We start from the raw sequence: 21,009 nt of genomic DNA on the forward strand, positions 1-21,009 counted from the left end.
TAAGTGTCAGGAAGAGTTGAGTGCTTGTTATAGTAAGAGGGATTCTATGTTAAGGCAAAAGGCAAGGCTGAATTGGAACTTGAAAGGGGATAAAAAATCTAAGTTTTTTCACAAGGTTATCCAGAAGAGGAAGTGCAGAAATAGAATTGATAAAATTATTTCGGGGGTAAGCTGTTAAATGATCAGAAGCAGATTAGTCTAATTTTTTTTAAAATATTTCAGAAATATCTATAACTCCCAGAAGTTAGTTTATTTTGAACTGGATTCTCTTATAGAAAAAGGTTATATGAGGGGGATGAGAGTTTTCTTGGGAGAGACTTCTCATTATTGGAGTTAGATTTGGCTGTTAAGTCTTTCAACTGTGATAAAGCTCCTGGTCCTGATGGTTTCAATATGAAATATATTAAGGAATTTTGGTCCTTTCTGAGGGAAAAATTATTAGATGGGTTCAATCACTTTGCCAAAATAGGTTTTCTCCTGAAGGGTTTCAATTCTACATTCATTGCCTTGGTTCCAAAAGTGAAAGTTCCTACCAAGCTGAGTGAGTGTAGACCAATCAGTCTAATTAATACTTCTGCTAAGATCTTGACTAAAATGTTGGCTGCTAGGCTCAGTTCTGTTTATGAGAAGTTAATTGGTAGGAATCAGTTTGGTTTTGTGAAAAGGAGACAAGCAGCTGAAAGTATCTTTGTAGTAAATGAAGTGTATCACTCTATTAGAAACAGAAAAAGCAGAGGCCTGATTCTGAAATTAGATTTTGCAAAAGCCTTCGACTCGGTGAATTGGAGTTTTTATTCAAAACAATGGAGCTGATGGGTTTAGGGAGCAGGTGGGTACAATGGATGAAGAGTTTTTTTAAATCTATCAGATTGTCTGTATTAGTTAATGGTTCTCCGACTTCATAGTTTAAAATGTCAAATGGTGTGAGACAAGGTGATCCTCTGTCACCAATATTATTTAACATTGCGGGAGAAGTTTTGAATAAAATGATCTCTAAGGCCAGTGAGTTGGGACTGATTGAAGGTATTAAATTAGGCAAGTCAAGTAAAACTATCACTCATTCGTAATATGCTGATGACACTATAGTGTTTTTTCAGGGAAATGAGAATTCCATTAGAGGTATTAAGAAGGTACTTCAGTGTTTTCAATTATTGTCTGGTTTGACAATAAATTTTCAAAAAAGTGCAATTTATTCTTGTCATATTCCAGAAGAGGAGTTGTCTTGTTTTGCAGAAAAGTTGGGCTACAAAATAGGTTCTTGGCCTTTAGTGTATTTGGGGAGTCAGATTGGTGTTAGTGCTAGAAAAGCTGTTTTCTGGAAGCCTTTGATAGAGAAATTCAAAGGTAAATTAGCCAGCTGGAAAAGAGACAGTTTAAATCAGGCGGGTAGATTTTCCCTAGTTAAATCTACTATAGATAGCTTGCCAACTTATTGGTTTGCTTTGCATAAAGTTCCAATAGGAACATGTAATCAGATGGAAAAAATAAGAAGAGATTTCTTTTGGGGTAATATGTCTGGATTGGAGTGAGAAAGCAGTAGAAAGATGCATTTAATTGCGTGGAAATCAATATGTAAATCCAAAAGGGAGGGTGGTCTGGGGTTAAGCACCTTTCACCATAAAAATCTGGTGTTATTGTGTAAATGGTGGTTTAAATTGCAAGAAGATAGAAGGATGGGTTGGAATGTGTGGATCAGAGATAAATATGAATGTTAAAAGAGTGAAGTATTAGATAGTCTGTTAGGTCGTAAAGATGATTCAATTTTGATGCAAGATGTCTTGAAAGCAGTTTCTAGTTTTGGTGAGTCAGGCTATGTTAGTTTATGTAGTCTGAAATGGCTGGTGGGTAATGGAGATTCAGTGTTGTTTTGGGAGGATATTTAGTTTCGAAACACTACTATTATGGACAAGTTTCCTAGATTGTATGCTATATCAAAATTAAGGAATAAAGAAATAAGTGTCTTCAAGACACTTTGGGACTATTATGATAAGAGTGGAGAGGTATTCTCGGTCAGAAAATTGAGAAGCTGGGAATTCGATGAATTAAGAAATCTGAACTTAATAATGGACTCTATCCAGCTGGTTGATAAAAATGATAAATTGATTTGGATTCCATTGATGGACTCTTTTAGCCGAAAATTGGTTTATGGTTTGTTAACTGGTGAAAATTCTGGGTCTTTTGATCAGCACTAGGAGTTCTTGTGGAAAGACAAAGTCCCTGAGATTGTTAAAATATTTATTTGGAAAGAGCATTCAGAAATAGTGCCTACTAAGATGTGGTTAGTGTTGACGGAGGAATCTGGTAACAACAAAGATTGAGGTTTCTCGCCGGAACTAAGATCTGTGACGGTGGTTCTTTGCCGGAAACGTAAGCGGTGTGTGGTTGATTGTGGTTGTTTTAGGCTGAGATTGATCAGAGTAAGTGGTGGCTCTCTTATCAGCTCTCAACTTCTTACCCTCTCAATGTGCCTACGTACCCTTTATATAGGGATCAAGCCTGACGTAGTTCTCGTAGAACAAGAAGTCTAACGGGCTTAAACTTCTTATTCCTCGGTCCAGTAGAAGCCCATCCAAAGTCCGTCTTCCGCTAGCTTTAGGAATGTCCAACTATGAGGCCCAACCGCGAAGGCCCAAGGCTCGTCCGTAATCGCAGGACTTCACGGATAGTGCATCTCCCTGCGCAAGGATAACACTCCGCTATAGCTATCTCCCTTGATTCATGAACGTAGGTATAGCCACGGTTCACCCCAAGTGCCAGACGCGTCCCTGTCCCCCGAATGAGGATAACCCACCAGATAGCAAGACAGGTGATCCCAAGCTCTTGGGTGCAAAGTACAGGATGACTCCAAAGTTCTCCAATGAGGACACCCGTTGAATGCAAGAACAGAGTTCCCAAAGCACACACCAAGGTTAACCCCACATCCCCAACGAGGACACCCGTTGAATACAAGAGGAGGCCTTCAATCATTAGGTATACCCCTGGAGGCCTTCAAGCTTTTCACGGACATCCCCCTCCTTGACCGTCTCAAGGAGGGAATTCTTCAAAGAGTACCTGCAACAAATACGTTAGTAAAAATAACCTCCATTGCTCCTCTCCATACAAGCTTTTCCCTGAAGTCACCATTGAGTGCACATAGATCAATCACAGGACGCGTCCTAACCCATTGGGTGCGCCCTTTCCTTCATAAATCCAAACCCGTTTCTTCATCAACTAGTCCTTATAGCGTGCCAAAGCTACAGGACGCGTCCTAGTGGAGATAAGCGCGTCCTCCAACTTCCATTGTCACAAGATCACATTTACCAAGTAATTTTCCCTATGTTGACGCGTCTACCACAAGTGGGCGCGTCCATATCCAAACTTCGCTATTACCAGAGCATAAAGCACCAACTCAAGTATAGGCGCGTCCTATGTGCCAGGATGCGTCCTATCCTTCCACAACGCAGTACCGGATTTGACCGTATGTAATCCGCATTTGACCCGAATTAACTTAATGCCAAATTTCAGGTATAACAGTTAGCCAATAGAATTAGGAGTTTTAGTGATTGTAAATTGTGTGCATTGTGTGGATTGGAACAGGAAAATCAAGTTCATTTGCTTTGGAAGTTCATCTTTTCTAAACAGATTTGGTGGTTAGTTCTAAGTTGGTGGGGGTTAAATGCAAGGGTGTGTATTGAAGATTTGAATTCCATGTGGACAACAAGGAACTTATTTAAGCAAGAAAGTCTCAAAGCAGCTTGGTCCACTATCTTGATAGCCACCTTATGGACTATTTGGCTTCACAGGAATCATTGTGTTTTTTAACACAAAAGTGCAGATAGTAAGCAAGTTTACACTTTGATTCAAAGAAGGGCTTTGGAGTGGACTACTGCTACAGTAGTTGTTAGTAAGAAAAGAATTGACTGGTGGATTTATAATCCAGTGGGAGTAATATTGGCAAGTGAAAAGGATTTATGGTGGGATATATTCAATAAGTATAAAGCTGAGATTGTGGCTTTTATAGATGGTAGCTTGAAGATGGAGGGTCATGGGAAGTTCAGGGCTGGTATTGGAGGTGTAATTCAAGCCAAGTCAGGGGAAGTTTTGCTGCAATTTGATGGTCCTGCAAGTAAGAGTAATGTATATATGTTGAATGTTATGCACTAGAAGTGTTATTTGAAATTTTGAAAGACAACATCTAGAAGAAAAATAATATACTAGTATTCTCGGATAATTTGAAGATGGTCAATGAGTTGGATTTAGAGGTTTTTCAACAAAAGCTTTGGAATCAAATGAGACTGGATGTTCAGTTAAGGTACGTGATTAGAATTTGGAATGGTCTGGCAGATAGAAATGCAAAAAGAGGAGCTTTTTTAAATATTTTGGAGATTATTAAATAAGGCTGCTTGGACTAAATTTATTTTTATTTTTAGAGAGATTAAGTGTAGATTCTCTTTCTTTGATAGTTTTATTAGATTTAATTATTAGAAAGTAGTGTTATTATGGTTTTTTGTAGGGATTTGCTTGGGGATACTGAAGAGTTATTGATTCCCCTTGGAAGTGTAAACGTTGCTTGGGGGAATAGTCTTGGAGGCTGTACAGTTAGCAGTATAGAGGATGCACCTGACGGTAGTATTTATAGAGGGTTGCTACATGCAAATGTGTATCTTAGGAGTGTCTTCTCAAATATAATTTTTGCAGTTCAGAAAAAGTTTATTTTCTTTTTAGGGTTTATTTTGTTTTAGTTCTTTTCTGAGATAATGGAGGAGGAGAATGTTAATGTGAATTCCAGATGGATTATGCCAAGCAAGGGTATTGTGAAATGTAACGTGCATAGCTTCTTTTCTCAAGAGGCTTTGCCTAATGGTCAGCATTCAGGTATTGGGGCTATTTTTAGGGATTCTTTGGGAGTTATATTGCATATGACAGGGGAATCTCTAGGGTTTGAGGACCAGAGAGAAAATAAGTATCATGCTCTTCTGTAAGGTCTTAAGGAAGCCTACTTTAAGGGTTATAAGAGGCTTCTTCCTGAGACTGACCATGTGGATGCTTATTGGGACTTGTTCAATTCAACTGTAGTAGGAGGAAGGCCAAGGTATGAGTATGTAATGTGGCAGCTTAACCAGAGAAAGGCTGAAAAAAATTTTAAGTGTAAGTTGAGGTTGGTGGATAGAGAAGCCAATGCTCTTGCTGCATACATTGCCGAGTATGGAGCAAATCATTGTGATAGAATGGTTATATTGGAAGAGGATTTTGGAAGAGTTGCGGAGTTGTGGTATTTAGATATGGGTTTGGGTAGTGTTGCTCAGAGGTTCAGGGCAGTGAGACAGAGCGAATTAGAGGCAGCAGTGATGGAAGATGAAGTTGTTGATCTTTTAGATGAGGATTTTTCGCAGAATGCAGAGGTTAATGGGATTCTGAATTAAGGGCTAGGGTTGGATTTATATGAGAATGAAGCTGATGCAGAATGGTTTGCAACTGGGGTCGATTTGCATGGCCAGAAAGTTGTGATTGGTTTGCCGGTGTTGGGGCCTCCGGGTGAAGCGGTTCCGGGTAATGGTGTTGAAGTTGGTAATGTTCAGGGTTTGGCAGAGGAGATGGAGCACTGATCAGGTCGTCATGGATTGGCTGTACAGAGTTGGAGTTGCTTGGCTGCAGAAGGCTGTTGGGGTATCCCAACAGTTGCTTTAGTTAATTTTAATTTATATTTAGTTAAGTAATTAGTGGTTTTATGGGTTAAGTATTAGTAAGTTATGTGTTGGACTGTTTATTTTTTTGGTGTTGTGAAAGTTCTAAGGCCCATTTTGAATTGGGTTTGTAAGTGGATTGGGCTTGTCCCTTCTTTAATATATTTGGCTTTTAAAAAAAATCAGTTTGAAGAACATACGTATTTACGTTATAGAACACGTAAATATTCAACTTGGTGAACATTAATGATATAACACCATAACACATGTTTATATAATGTAGTTTATTATTTTAGTTTTTAAATTATTAGAAATATAAAACCTGAACCATTATATTGGATTGTAATATAAAGTTAGGATTTTGGACTATAGAACTCCACAAAAAATATAGACTTTATGTATATGATTACTTATAATAACCATGTCAAATTGAGTAATATAAAATTTAAGATTTGTCTTACAAATATTTGAATATAAATATATCTTTAATTAAATAATGCAATAAATAAACTATTTTTTATGAAAAAGCATCAAATGTCTTACCATTTTCAAATAACATGTTAATGAAAATTATTATTTTTACTTTATAGTTGTAGTTTAATTTTTTCTAAAGAGAATGAAAAAAATAGGACTTTAGGAGCACCTCTTTATAAATTCAATATCATTGAATAATATTTTAAACCTAATTTTTTTAAAGTGAAACATTTATAAATAAATCGATTTAGTATATTTTCGTAGTTTTAACGAAACTTGTGACATCTCATGTCAAATTTTGAATATATTTAAATATTGGGTCAAATTCCAGATGTAATAATGTAAAACCAGTCAGTTAATAATTTTGAGACATAATATCAGTTGACTTGATCGTATAAAAACCTCAAAAAAAAAATTTTTTATTAATATAAGAGATTATAAAATTTATCCTTATTGATAAGATATTCTCGTCGAGCTCTTAATTTAAATTTATTAAACCTAGATAGTGATATATGATGTATTTTCGGCGGGGTCATGTATTCAAATTTCGAGTATTTTTTCAAAATGTGTAAAATTCTGATTTTTAAACTAGTAATTTTGATACATAATATCAATTGACTTGATTTTATAAAGATCTCAAAGATATTAATTTTTACCAACATAAGATATCACAAAACTTTTCTTTGTTGGTAAGATTTTCCGGTCAAACTCGTAATTCAAATTAAACCTAGGTAGTGACGTCGTATTTTCGGGCATGTCATTTAGTCAAATTTCCAGTAGTTTTTGAAAAATGGGTCAAGTTCTAATTTTGAATTCGAAATAAATCGAAATACGCTAATTATAACTTATCTAAATATGTAGCACACATATATATTATTTATGTAAGTGTATCTCTTTTCAACATATAAAAAAATAATTATATGTACAATTTATTTTTTATTAAAAAGTATATATTAAAAATATATAAGACATACTTTTCAAATTAAAAATTGTTTAATAAAAAGAGAATGATTCGTTTATATATTATACTTAACTTTATATCTCAAATTCAATTGTTCAAAACTAACTCTACAAATATTTTAGTAATCATGTTCAAAGTTAAATAAATTGTCATTATTTACGACACTCACATATTATGTGTATGATTAAAAACTTAAGTAACAGTGTGGTGTAGTGGTAAGGTGATGTGCTTGTGAATGTAAAGACTCTGGTTCAATTCTTCCCAACAACCATTTTTATATTAATTTAAAATACAGGGGTAAATTAGTCATTTCAATGAGACTTTTTAATGTCATCAATATTATCACCATGTTCTCTTATTATATAGAAATAGTATAATAACCCGTGCAAGACACGGGTCATTTTCTAGAGTTTTTTAATACATCATGCAATTATAATATTTGTAGAGCAACTCCAACAATATCCTTATATAGGCTCTTGAGTCAAATTTTGAAGAAATGCAGATAAAATTTCTCTGCAACAAGCTCCATGTCCCCCTCTATAACATTAGGAGTTTCGAATGCTTCCTCACTTTTAGAAGTGAATATCCCCTCAACTATTATTGTATTATATTTTTCTTACCCGTTATTTTATATTTAATGAATGAATATAAACAGGGTAATAAGTGTACGTTTAAAACGAAATGATTAAACTTAATCTGTAGAATGTCGTTGGTATGTTTACAAAGAAAAAGCTACAAAGTCACATATATGTTGAATACAGAGTTGACCAATTCGAATCTCAGGGGAGGAGAATTTATGATTATTCCTCCTGAGTCAGAGCCTGTCGCTTAAATACGGTTTACCCTAGTTCGCGTGTTTTGCAGGATATTGCGTGAGCCCGTAGGGTTTACCCGGTGCACACCCGAAGGGTAGCGGCTGCAGGTTACCTACGATAAATAAATAATCTTGAATTTTATTTAAATAAACTATATGTACTGCTCTATATTATTACTGAGTTCACTTCTAACTTACAATTAACTTACTCAATTTAAAAACATAACAAATGCATAACTGAAGTCAGAATGACTTGCAATCATAACATACAATAATGTAAATTTTACATTATTGTTAATATTAAAGTTGATTTTAATAAAAAATATTATTTTTTGAAATTCAACGTATGTATGTATGGGAAAATGGTAATTTTTTATTTACACTACTGTTAACAAAATAAGATTTAAGTTATATGTAAGTGTGTGTTAGCATGTAAATTATTGTATGTTACAACTCTTAGTAAATTATGATGGTTTCAATTATTTATATGCTAAATATCTGATTTATGTACATGTATAATCATTATTAACATCTAGTGAGATAATTGTTTACTTAAATAACATGCATTTATAATTATTCAAAAATTAAAATTATGTAATAAATAAATTGCTATAATTTATATATGGTATTCACATTATCACTGACAAACGATCCATATCTATTATTTATGCAACCGGGTATCAATCATGGTTGTAACATAAAAATGAATTAAATATTTTTAAGACTTATTATTGATATTCATGATTTTTTTCAAGAAGTCGAAAAGAAAATTGTATTTATATCGTTATTTAAACCATTTTTAAGTTTCTTTCATTACGACTCTAATATTTCTTCATATAATAATTTGATAACATTTTATACTATTATTCTAAAATTAAAAATTTTCAGTTCCATAAAGTTTTATAAATATCAGTTGAACTGGTTAATTCTTTCAAATTATTGAACAATATATGTTTTTTTTCCTTAAATAATATAAAATGCATTGAATCAAATGTTACAATATAGCATAGATATAACTTTTATTTGAATAATTCAAAATATTAAAATATTTTAAAATATTTGTTCAATATTATCTTGATCAATGAATATTGCTGATCTAAAAGATTTTTTTTTAAAAAGTTAGTTTTTTTTAAGTAAAAAATGAAAAATAAATCGATTTAATATATTATCATAGTTTTAACAAATCTAGTGAGATCTAATTTCAAATATTCTTAAAATTGGGATAAATCCCAAAAATAATAATGCATTACCAGTGAAGTTAGTAATTTTAATATAAATAATTAATTGACTTGATCCTATGAAGACCTCAAACACATTAATTTATATTAACATAAGATAATAAAAAATTCCACATTATTGGTAAGATATTCTCGCGAGCTTGTAATTTAAATTTACTAAATGTAGAATGTGACGATGTTTTTCGGCCGGGTCATGTAATCAAATTTCGAGTATTTTTTGAATAATGGGCCAAGTTCTAAAATGTATTGACTCATTATAATTCAAACTTATCTAAATATGTAATACCAATATAGATTATTTATATATAAGTGATTCTATTTTTAATTTATTTTTAAAAATTATATATGTACATTTTAATTACTTTTTACAATAAAAAATATGTTAAAAATATATGAGATATATTTTCAAACTAAAAAATGATTAATAAATAAGATAATAATCCATATGTAATATGCCTAATTTTGTATCTGAAATTCAATTCTTTAAAATTAATCGTACAAATATTCAACTCACTATCCTTTTTTTTTGCGGAATTCAATTAAGTATCTTTAAAGTTAAATAAAATATTTATTTAGTACACTTACATATTATGTGTATGATAAAAAACACATGTGACAATATGGTGTAGTGGCAAGAGGTTGTATAGTTGAATGAAATAACTTGAGTTCGATTCCCACAAAACACATCTCACGGGTAATCTAGTCTTTTCAATGGGACCTTTTAATCTCATGAAATTATATCCTTATTCACCTATTATATATAATTATATATAGAAGAGAGGAGATAGAGAATTATAAATATAAATAATATTAAATTATGTAAATAATAAAGATGCTCCCATTAGAAAATTAGTTTCACACAATAATCCAATTAATTGCAAAACAAACCTGTTAAATATCTGTAACAACAAAATCAACTAAATGTGTAAAACTAAAATTATACGGCGTAATTTAAATATAACAAAAGTTTAAGATTCGAATTCTCACAATAATAATATTAAAATTTAGAATATAAATTATTATTTGGAAACAATACATGCAATCAGTTAAATAAAAAATATAATTGTTATTATTAATATTATATTAATAAACTTACAATTTCTTAAAATTATATTTTTAACCGATATAAATTATTGATATCAGCATAATTTAATAACTACAACACGATTTACGAACTTTGTACAAAACAAATTTAATATCAAGATAACAACTTTCAACTTAGAAAAATGATCATAACAATCAATTTAACATCTTTATTAACAAATGAAATCATATTTTATTGAAATATAAAAATATTTAAATATCAAATTATCAAATTTTGATAATCACTGATTATTATATAACTATTTTAAAATTTGATTAGTTTTAACATGCCCCATTAAAAATTATCGTATATGTTTATGTATGGATAAAGGATAATACCATTACTCGTCATCTTTGAAGATAGATAAGATTGTAAAGACTTTTTGTACTTCAAATAATTTAACCTCGTAGAATCTCTTTCCTACACTATTACACGTAGCCTTGTTGAGTTGTAGATAAACACAGACCCCTCTCGTTTCACATCTTTAACTCTGCTTCTCCCCTGTATCCATCCCTATATATAGTCGCATGTTAGCAACAAGCAATCACATTCAAATAGTTATTCATTGTCATTTCGCTGGTTTTAGATCTTGTTTGATTCTAGCTTGAAGAAAAATCCTGTGAGTTGTAACCGTGTTGTTTTTGTGTTAAAATTCTTCTTTATATTGTGAAGAAAAGATAGCGAGTCATGTTGGGAATATTTAACAAGGAGTTGGTGAATGCACCAAAAGAGCTCAACAGCCCTGCTGCACCTCATCCTCACAGGCTGGTGGCTGAGAAGCCAAAACAGATACTTCCTGAGGAGTGTTTGAAGGAGTTCTTGTCAACTCATTCCAATGCTTTCTCTCTTTCTTTTTCTAATAATGCTGCTTCTCTCGCTTTTGCCCCTCCTCCTACCCCTTTCCCTAATCACAGGTCTCTTCTTTTCTACATTACGTTTATTTAATCCTATTGCAAGTCTTGATTTTTGGATCTAACAGACTACTTTTGTTTATTATCTACTGTTCCAGGTTGTTCTCTGGGGTTGATGACATCTACTGTACTTTCTTGGGGAGTTTGAACAACTTGAGCAGCCTCAATAAGCAGTATGGACTATCTAAATGTGGGAACGAGGCCATGTTTGTGATCGAGGCTTACAGGACCCTCCGCGACAGGGGTCCATACCCTGCTCATCAGGTCCTCAAGGATCTTGATGGGAGTTTTGGATTTGTGCTGTATGATACCAAGGCTAAATCTGTGTTTATTTCATTGAGTGCTGATGGAGTAGTCAAGCTCTTCTGGGGAATAGCTTCTGATGGTTCTGTTATGATTTCTGATAATTTGGGCCTCATCAAAGCTAGCTGTGCTAAATCTTTTGCTCCCTTCCCTACCGGTAAGCAATCATAACTTTGTGTGAATTATATGACTACATGAACTCATTCTGTTATATTTGCTTTCGTTAGAAGACTAATTTCAATTGTGTTGCTCAGGGTGTATGTATCACAGTGAAGGAGGATTGATGAGTTTCGAGCATCCAACAAACAAATTGAAGGCAATGCCAAGGGTAGATAGTGAGGGGTTCATGTGTGGATCAAACTTTAAAGTTGATGTTTACTCCAAGACCAAAAGCATGCCAAGGGTTGGCAGTGAAGCCAATTGGGCAGATATTTGGGGACAACAAGCTTAGTAGTCCTCATTTCTAATCGTCGTATTAAATCATCATCATCATCATCATCATCATCATCATCATCATCATCATTCTTTCCATGCTAATGGATTAACAGTCAAAGGCGTTAACAATTGTTTATTAAATTAGTTTGCAAAAAATGTTGATTACATTGTGTTTTCTATTATTAGTTCTTATGCTTTGCAAGTTGTCCTAAATTCTGGGCTTCTGTGAATAAGTTTTACTGGAATGCAAGTTTCTGATAGTTGAAATACGGTCACTTTCGAACTGATGTTTTTGTTTAGACTCTATGCAATATGGTGCTCTTCAGATTCAACAATATGAAAATGCATTTGCATATTGTTGCATCAAATAACATAGGTTTTAATAATAAGAAAAAGGGCATATAGTAATCTTACACAATTTTGCAGGCTCAATGAATCAGAGAAAATATGTTCACATGTTAAGAAAACCAAGTAACGCTAGAAGCACAAACAAGAATATAAGTCATGATAAGACATATACAAATCAGAAAAGTCGAGAACTGTGTTCGGATAAAATACGACGCATGATATGAGATGCAATCAATTTCCTAAATGACTTTGTTTTACCTTGCATCATCTTAAAGTTAGACATATGCACAAACAAGCTGAATACTTACACTAATGAAATATCCCAAACACCACTTTTTATCATTACAAAAACTAGAAATTCTAAACCAGCCAAGTAGCTATATAGCAAGAACCTACAAAGAAATGGCCTACAACACAAAGAAGTTACTTGCAGTTGGCGAGGCCTTACAAAAGAAAAACCGATGCAGGTCGACAATCCTTCTGTTCAAGTCAAACAGACACCGGTTAAGGTGATACTAAAAAGGTGGTGATGAAGTCGGACCAAATTTCTCAAATAAGAAGAGGCAAGTTAGAAAGTTAAAAGGAAATAAAAACTTATAGTTGCTAACCAGAAACATCATATTGGTCATTGATCACCTTAAAAGCCACATGAGCTTCCTCGCTCTCTGCCTTCAATTTCAAGTGTTCAGCTTCAACAGCAGATTGAGCCTCGTGGCAATGATCCCTCTCTACTGACAGAGTCTTAATTCTCTCTTCTTCCACGCACAACTCCTCTGTAGGCTTAAATAATGCACTTGTCAGCCCTTCACTTTCAAGCTTCAAGTCTGCATTAGTTTCAGCAGTTAGCTTAGGTAATGCACTTGCCATTTCTTCTCTTTTAAGCTTTAAAAAGAATTTATTTGTTTTAGCTGTAGAGAGTTCGCTTTCTGCACTGAATAACTTCTGTCTCACTTCAGACAGTAATTACGCTTGGTAAATGTAACGGGCCTTTATATCCCACTCATTCAAGTTTTCTTTCTTTTTAACAACAAATGCTAGCTCCTGGTGTTGGGAAATAAGTTTGTTAACTTCAAAGCTAAAAGATGTATAATCATCTCCTAAATCTTCAAGTGTATTGTAACACTCATCCGCAAAAATCATTATGTCCTCAATACTTAGTTTCTCAGCATAACTTGTTAGACGGGTCACCAACTGAGTTTTAAATACAGCTGCTGCATCCAAGAGGTGTTGACTATCCTCCGGTTTCAGTGCCGGATCAATCAGGAAGTGAAGGTTACATTTTGGGTTTTCTTCCTCCGAAGATGGGGGCACCACTACTGGTATCTCATCCTGTGTTTCTTTGATGAGCAGTTCATGCTCTACAACATACAAACCCCGTGCAGGCTTTACTTCCTTTGCATTCTTTTTCGTCTCAGATGAATGTGCCTTATCTTCTGTTTCATTTTCCTCACTTGCACACTCATAGTAGGCAAAGTAGCTTTCTTTCTATTACCAGATTGAGAGAATGATGAGCTGGCTTTTGTTCCAAAATGAGATTGTGGCAGGCAGTACAGCAACTTGGGTAGTCGTGGATTTTCCTATCATATCCTCCAATGCAGGAGTGACTAGTAAAGAATTGGCGTGTGAGGGTGAAGAAGAAAATGCAGAGGGTGGTACTCGAATGTGCTGAGGAAGCACAAACTCAATCTCAGGATAAAGATTCTTTGAGGCTAATTGAGTGAACAGGTTCTTTCTTTGCACACAAACTGGCAATGTATCATCTCTATCTTCATAGTAAGTTCCTTACATAAATAAGTAGCAATAATCGTAAGGAACCAAGCATAATAAATAACTTCATCTCTATCTTCTGTATCTCCTAATATTTTAGAAAATTCATGAAGCAGTAGTGCACCTTAATTGTCCTATCATACATCAAACTATATGCAATTTTCAGAATAAATATATGTGAGGTGCAATCCCGTTAGGAATCAAATAAATCGAGTAGATCAAAAACTAATCAGATTAGGATGAGAATAAGTTCAAACCAGTTCATAATCATATCAGTTTGGCAATGAAAAGCTGGCTCTTGAAGCAAAAAGCAGAATGATATGAAATAATGGAATGTATTAATGTCCACAGTGAGAAAACGTATGTTTTCCTTCTCATTCATGAAGCTTATTTGCTTGATTTTTGTTACGTATGTGTCTTATGCAAGCAACTTATTGAAAAATAAGCCTATGTGGTCAATTTGATAAAAGCAAACACTACAGTATTGAGCATTCCGAAGCTGGTTCGTAGCTGTCAGATAAATTCAAACTCGGGAGTTGTTGTTTATAGTACTGCAGGACTTGCCAGTGGATTAAGGTGCCAATTAATACAGGTACGCAAAAGCTGGAAATAACAATTTCTATCAAAATTGAAAATATACTATAGTTTGTCTTTGGTGTTGTGCAATCAGTTTCTTAACTTCAGTGTTGAAAGATCTGTAACTAACTTCTAATCCTTCAAGTGTATTATAACACTAATTAGCAAGGAAAATCATGTCCACGGCACTTAGACTCTCAGCGTAACTAGTGAGGCGGACACCAACTGAGATTTTAAAACAGATGCTGCATTCAAAAGGTGTTGACGATCGTCCGGATCTTGTGCAGGTATAAGCAGGTGACATACTGGCTTCTCTACCTCCGGAGATGAAGGAAGCTCAACCGCTGGTACCCCGTCCCTGGTTTCTGCAGGTGGAATTTCTTGATCTACAAAAGGCAGACTACTTACATTGCTTGCATCGTTCTTTTTTTGAGGTAGATGTACCTCATGGGCTGTTTCTGCATATCATCCTCAGTGTTACACAGGACACTGCATTGCTTGCATCGTTCTTTCCTTTACCAGCTGATTGAGGGACTGAGGAGGTAGCTATCGTTCCAGACTGATATGGCGAGGGTGGTCGTACTTGGGTAGGAGAAGTGTAGCCTGCTCTCACATCCTCCATTTGGGAGGAACAAGCAAAGAACTTGTGTGTGAGAGTGCAGAATATAAATTAGTGAGCTGTACTTGAACGTGCTCCGGAAGAACAAACTCAACCTCGGCATTAAGATTCTTTGTTACTAAGCTAGCAAAAAATTTTGGTGTTTGCATATACACTTGCAATGTATCATATCCATCTTCAAAGCAAATATCCTTACACAAATAATTAGCGATAATCATTAGAAATCTTGCAAAAAAGATGACGTGGCCTCTCTCTTGCACAGCACTAAATGTATAAAAGAATTCATCAAGCAATAGTTTTCCAATGTCAATCTCCTTCCATACAAAAGGCTATACACAATTTTCAGGACAAAAGCATTTATGGTTTCATAGGAAGTACATTTCCCCGCAAAACACTTATTTAGATTGTCAAAGAAGTACGACCACTCCTTCCTAAATATTTTCTTAAGTATATGACTTAAAGACGAGGGGTTCCCGGCATAATTCATAGCCTTTAACATGGAAATAATCTCACCATGAGTAGGTGAGTTTCCAAAGTTGGATTCAGGGAAATGAAGTGTTTCATTAATTACATAAGGAGTTATGATATAGGAATTACCGTTGATTGTGCATTTTATTCCACCTCTTGTGCTGCTGCAATAAGGTGTGTTCCACGTTTTTTGAATTAAGTCAGCATAGATTGGAGGGCTTGCAATTAGTCTGCACGAACTGATTGGAGGGCTTGCTGATTGGAGAGCTTATCAGGAAATCCATCAGGGGAATGGAAGTCTGCACGAACTGATTCTTTCTCCAAAAATCTACATAGTTTGTGATGGCATATGCCACTTTGTTTGATCGACTAAATTTTGTATTTTTTTTTTTTTGACAAATATGACTTATAGCCTTACAAATGAGTATCTGTTCTCAGAAATTCTCGGGGTGAGCGAGGATCGAACCCAGGATCTGGGACGACAGAGGATAAACTCTCAACCACTTGAGCTATCCAACCGTGCATTATAAATTTTGTATTTGATATATTGGGTTGCATTATAAATTGAAAGAAATTATATTATCTAGGATTAAGTTTAAGGACTAAAGTTTTATAGAGTCCACCTTTTAATTGTAATCCTCGGAGTCCATCTATGTTCTGCAAATAAAATATTTTCTAAAACGTGTTATCTTGCAAAACATGTTCCACATATATCATTACTTCAATAAAATCAATCAAATCTCATATATTTACAAGTACAATATGTATGTTCTGCAATATAAACATTTATGTTCTGCAAACTAAACATGTTTTGTAGAATAATATATTTTGCAACGTTCTACTTGTAAAATCTATGCAATCTGCAAGATTTTCAATAAAATTGTGATATTTGTAAAATATCATTCGAAAAATAATGCGTTTTGCAACAATTTAAGCTATATTTTACTTGCAGAACATATATGGACTCCAAGTACTTCAATGAAATAAGGGACTTCATAGAACCCAACCCTAAGTTTAAGAGAGAAAATATGGTTTCATTAGATATAGAGGTGATGATTTCATATTTTGGTCCGTTTTCTATTGGTTCCATTGAATGATAACGGTAAAATTTTTAAATTAACATGATTCTGAGCTATAAAATTTTGAAAGACTCGACCACGTAAACTTATCGGTACGTTAAATGATAACGGTAAAATTTTTAGAACTACATTTTTGAGCTACTAAATTTGTTACCATCTGGTTCACAATCTCATAATATTTCATAAGGGCGTGGAAATCTTCATACACTGATTGAATTTATATTTTAACTTAATTTTTGAAGTTATCAAAAAATTGAAATCAAGTGTATACTATTTAAACATTCTAAATAACATAGTATAACATATATTAGTATGATATTAATAACGTCTAACATTCAAGGTACTTTATATTATACTATAATAACCGAAATGGGGTATAATTTTTCGTTTGGTTAACCCTCATTTTGGTTATCCATTTTCATCATGACTCTTTTTTAAATAATCAAAACTGTTAAATTCAAATATTAAAAAACCACATTCCACAAGTTCTCAGGTTCGAATCTCGTCAACAACAAACATTTATATTATTATTTATAAAAATACATATAAGTTCTCAGGTTCGAATCTTACTAACAACAAACATTTATATTATTATTTATAAATAAGATCTCATCAATCACAAACTATTTATACTATTTAAGTTTATCTTGAAATTATACACAATAAAATTATAATTATATAATTATTATTTAGTATTTAATTATCTATATATAATTTTAATAAAATTATATAAAAAAATAAAAATATATAAATATTAACCAAGACCCGTGCATCGCACGGGCGGTAAGCTAGTTTATATATAAATTATACTCCCTCTGTCCCTTTCGATTGTTTACATTTTTGAGAGAATATCTGGCACGCATTTTAAAGTGCATATAAAGTATAGTTCTGTAATTTTTTTTTACAGTTTTGTTTTTGTGAATAAAAATTAAAACATTCAACTTTTATTCGGAAAAAGAAAATTGTAAAAATAAGTAACATAACTATACTTTTTATGCTCCTTAAAATGTGTGTCAGACACTTTCTCATAAATGTAAAAAATTGGAAGGGACTAAGGGAGTATAATTTATATTAAAAAAATTATAATTGCATATTTTACCTTGTGTGTCAAGTGGTAGAGTTAAAATTTTACAGCTATCATTCAACGAACCAATAAACTTACGTCGACGAGTCTTTCCAAATTTTATAGCTTAGGATCATATTAATTTAAAAATCTTACCGTTATCATTCAATGAAATCAATAAAAAACGGACCAAAACTTGAAATCGTCACCTGTATATATAATAAACTATCTTTTCTATTTTCAACATAATACTAGACAATTTCAAGTTTTCTGATATATTTTTTTTCAATTTGCAATGCAACCCAAAATACCACATACAAAGGTCAGTCCATCAAGAAAGGGGTATCTGCCACCACAAACTATGTAGGTTTTTTAGAGAAAGAATCAGTAAGACTTTCATTTCCTGATGGCTTTCGTGAGAAACTCTCCAATCAGTTATGCATTCACTGCAAGCCCTCCAATCTATGCTGAGATAATTCAAGAAATGTGAAGCAAAGCTGATTGCAACAGCACAAGAGGTGGATTAAAATGCAGAATCAACGGTAATTCCTATATCATAACTCTTTCGGTGATTAATGAGGCACTTCATTTGCGTCTTTCCAACTTTGAAAACTTACCAACCGATGGTGAGATTATTGCAATGTTGAAATCTATCAATTATGCAGGGACCCTGGTCTTTTAGTTAAATACTAGTTACAAAGAATTTTAGGAAGGAGTGGTTGTATTTCTTTGATACTTTAAACAAGAGTTTTGCAGGGAAATGTAGCTATGCTATCTTAAAAAGTTTTGTTCTAAAAATCGCGTTTAGCCTTTTGTATGGTCGAAAAATTAACATTGGAGATTTACTGCCTAATAAATTCTCTTATAAATTAGGTGATGTGCAAGATAGATATAAGGTTATCTATTATCCGAGATTTATTTATGATTATTGCTAATCATTTGTGTAAGGATCTTAGTATAGCAGATAGAAATGATACTTTGCAAATTCCTATGCAAACAAAGAAATTGTTTACTAGCTTAGTGAGAACAAACCTTAATGCCGATGCTGAGTTCTAGAGCACATTCGAGTACAGCTCACTACTTCATATGCTGCAGTCTCGCACACAAGTTCTTTGCTACTTCCTCCCGCAATGGAGGATGTGAGAGAAGGCAAGACTTCTCCTACCCAGGTAGCACCACCTCGCCATATCAGTCTGGAACAAAAGCCAGATCCCCAGTCTCTCGGTCAGCTGGTAAAAGAAAGAGAACTACGTCGCCACCTATAGAAAGCAGGGATGGTGTACCAGCAGCACCTGAGGTACATCTACCTCCGAAAAAGAAGGACGTAAGCAAAGCAAGCCTCTTGTAGATCAAGAAACGACACCTGGAGAAACCAGGAATGGTGTACCAGCAGTTGAGCACCCAGTACGTGGCCGGCTTGTACCTGCACAGGAACTCGAAGATCGTCAACAACTTTTGAATGCAGCATCTGTATTAAAATCTCAGTTGGTGGCCCGTCTCGCAAGTTCTGCTGATAAACTAAGTAGTAAGGAGATGATTATCATTTCAAACTATTTGACCCGGAATTCTAATTCAACTGTTTTGGAAGGGATACTCGTTCCATTTCTTCATTATTTTGCTTACAATCCTAGTGATTGAAAAATTAGACCATCTCATATCCATTCATAGTTTCTTGTATATTTTTTTATAAAATTTGTATATGATTTTTCATTCCATTTCTTCCCACATTCAATTATGTTGTGTTTGGCTGGGTCCAATGAAATGTAATGAAATTTTATGTATAAAATATTAAATATTCAAAATTTTCATTTTTATCCCATTAAATTCCTAACCATATAAACTAGTATTAAACACCCTCTTCATCATTCCTGACTAATCCCATTTTTATCGCAATTCTTATCATAACAATTCGACATATCTACATTATTTTTCAAATCTTACCACCCACTCCGGTTTATTTCCTTTAATTTCATCAATTCCATAGACCCCAACCAAAGACAAAAGTAAACGCAACCAAAAGAGTTCAAGTTCATCCCGTATACCATATACTTAAAAAAGATCATCGTATATCAAAATTTAAGCTAAGACTTATCTGCAAATATGTGATGAGGCTGACAGTAATCCCAAACTCCAGAAAAAAGAGGCCACCAACCTGCATATAAAAATGAGTGAAAATCATATAAATATCATACATATTAAAATGTTTTACTTTTTCTTCGTAAGACTAGATGTTTGCCTAGGATTACCAATTCTTTGATACAAATTATGTTTCACTTTGCATTAAATCTTCAGATTCTCCAATATAGGACTGAAAATATTTCATTAGCACCTGGAGATCTAAATCAATATTTTCTAGGCATTGGAGAATGATTTACTTGTAATGGATTGAGCCTGATAATTTAATCTTAAGAGTTACAAAACTATGATACTAGAATATAATTTATAAGGGTCTAGAACAGCGAGAACTCTCTTTACTAGAACTCTCTTTAGAATCGTTAGATTAAAAAATGAATGGATGTATTTCACTTTGGAATCGTTAGATTAAAAAATGAATGGACTTATAGGATTAGGACGTCTAGGATTAAAATAGTAAGAATTAATAATGACGTGTGGCTCATATAATTGAGTGTTATTGTGTTATAGTTTATGTACTTTTTGTAATTATTCATAAACTAAATTTATTTAGTTATATTTTATATTTAGAGTAAAGTTCTATGGAGTCCACCTTTTAATTGGAGTCCTTGGAGTCCATCTATGTTCTGCAAATAAAATATTTTCTAAAACATGGTATCTTGCAAAACATGTTTTACAAATATCATTATTTCAATAAAATCATGCAAATCTCATATATTTACAAGTACAATATGTATATTCTGCAACATGAACATTTATGTTCTGCAAACTAAGCATATTTTCTAGAATAATATATTTTGCAACGTTCTACTTGTAAAATCTATGCAATCTGCAAGATTTTCAATAAAATTGTGATATTTGTAGAATATCATTCGAAAAATAATACGTTCTCCAACAATTTAAGCTATATTTTACTTGCAGAACATATATGGACTCCAATGACTCCAATGAAATAGTGTACTCCATAGAACCTAACCCTTTATATTTATTATTTTTTTCATGCAATTAATTTTGCTGTATGTGTAACTTACAATTTTAATATTTATGTTCCACATTTTATTTTTATAGACTGT

At 33.2% G+C, this 21,009-nt stretch overlaps 2 protein-coding genes across 6 annotated transcripts; one reads left to right on the forward strand and one right to left on the reverse strand.

The window, feature by feature from the left end:
* Positions 1–10,667: 10,667 nt before the first annotated feature.
* LOC141675180 (stem-specific protein TSJT1-like) lies at positions 10,668–12,152 on the forward strand. The gene is made up of 3 exons (XM_074481893.1): positions 10,668–11,148; positions 11,244–11,605; positions 11,703–12,152. Exons 1-3 carry the CDS (start codon positions 10,922–10,924, stop codon positions 11,897–11,899), a joined length of 786 nt encoding a protein of 261 aa, XP_074337994.1. The 5' UTR covers positions 10,668–10,921; the 3' UTR covers positions 11,900–12,152.
* Positions 12,153–12,396: 244 nt separating this feature from the next.
* LOC141670399 (uncharacterized) lies at positions 12,397–20,307 on the reverse strand. Of its 5 annotated transcripts, none has more exons than XM_074476221.1 (4): positions 20,050–20,307; positions 19,111–19,955; positions 12,840–19,032; positions 12,397–12,711 (listed from the first exon to the last, which is right to left on the reverse strand). In XM_074476221.1, exons 3-4 carry the CDS (start codon positions 13,096–13,098, stop codon positions 12,536–12,538), a joined length of 435 nt encoding a protein of 144 aa, XP_074332322.1. In that variant the 5' UTR covers positions 13,099–19,032; positions 19,111–19,955; positions 20,050–20,307; the 3' UTR covers positions 12,397–12,535. The 5 variants fall into 5 exon arrangements, 4 of the variants coding, with proteins under 4 accessions (XP_074332322.1, XP_074332324.1, XP_074332323.1 ...); XM_074476223.1 differs by having other exon boundaries at positions 12,840–15,384; positions 18,836–19,955; XM_074476222.1 differs by having other exon boundaries at positions 12,840–16,318; positions 18,836–19,955.
* Positions 20,308–21,009: the final 702 nt, after the last annotated feature.

The sequence above is a fragment of the Apium graveolens genome, chromosome 7 (genome assembly GCF_009905375.1).
Source record: "Apium graveolens cultivar Ventura chromosome 7, ASM990537v1, whole genome shotgun sequence".
NCBI lineage: Eukaryota > Viridiplantae > Streptophyta > Magnoliopsida > Apiales > Apiaceae > Apium > Apium graveolens.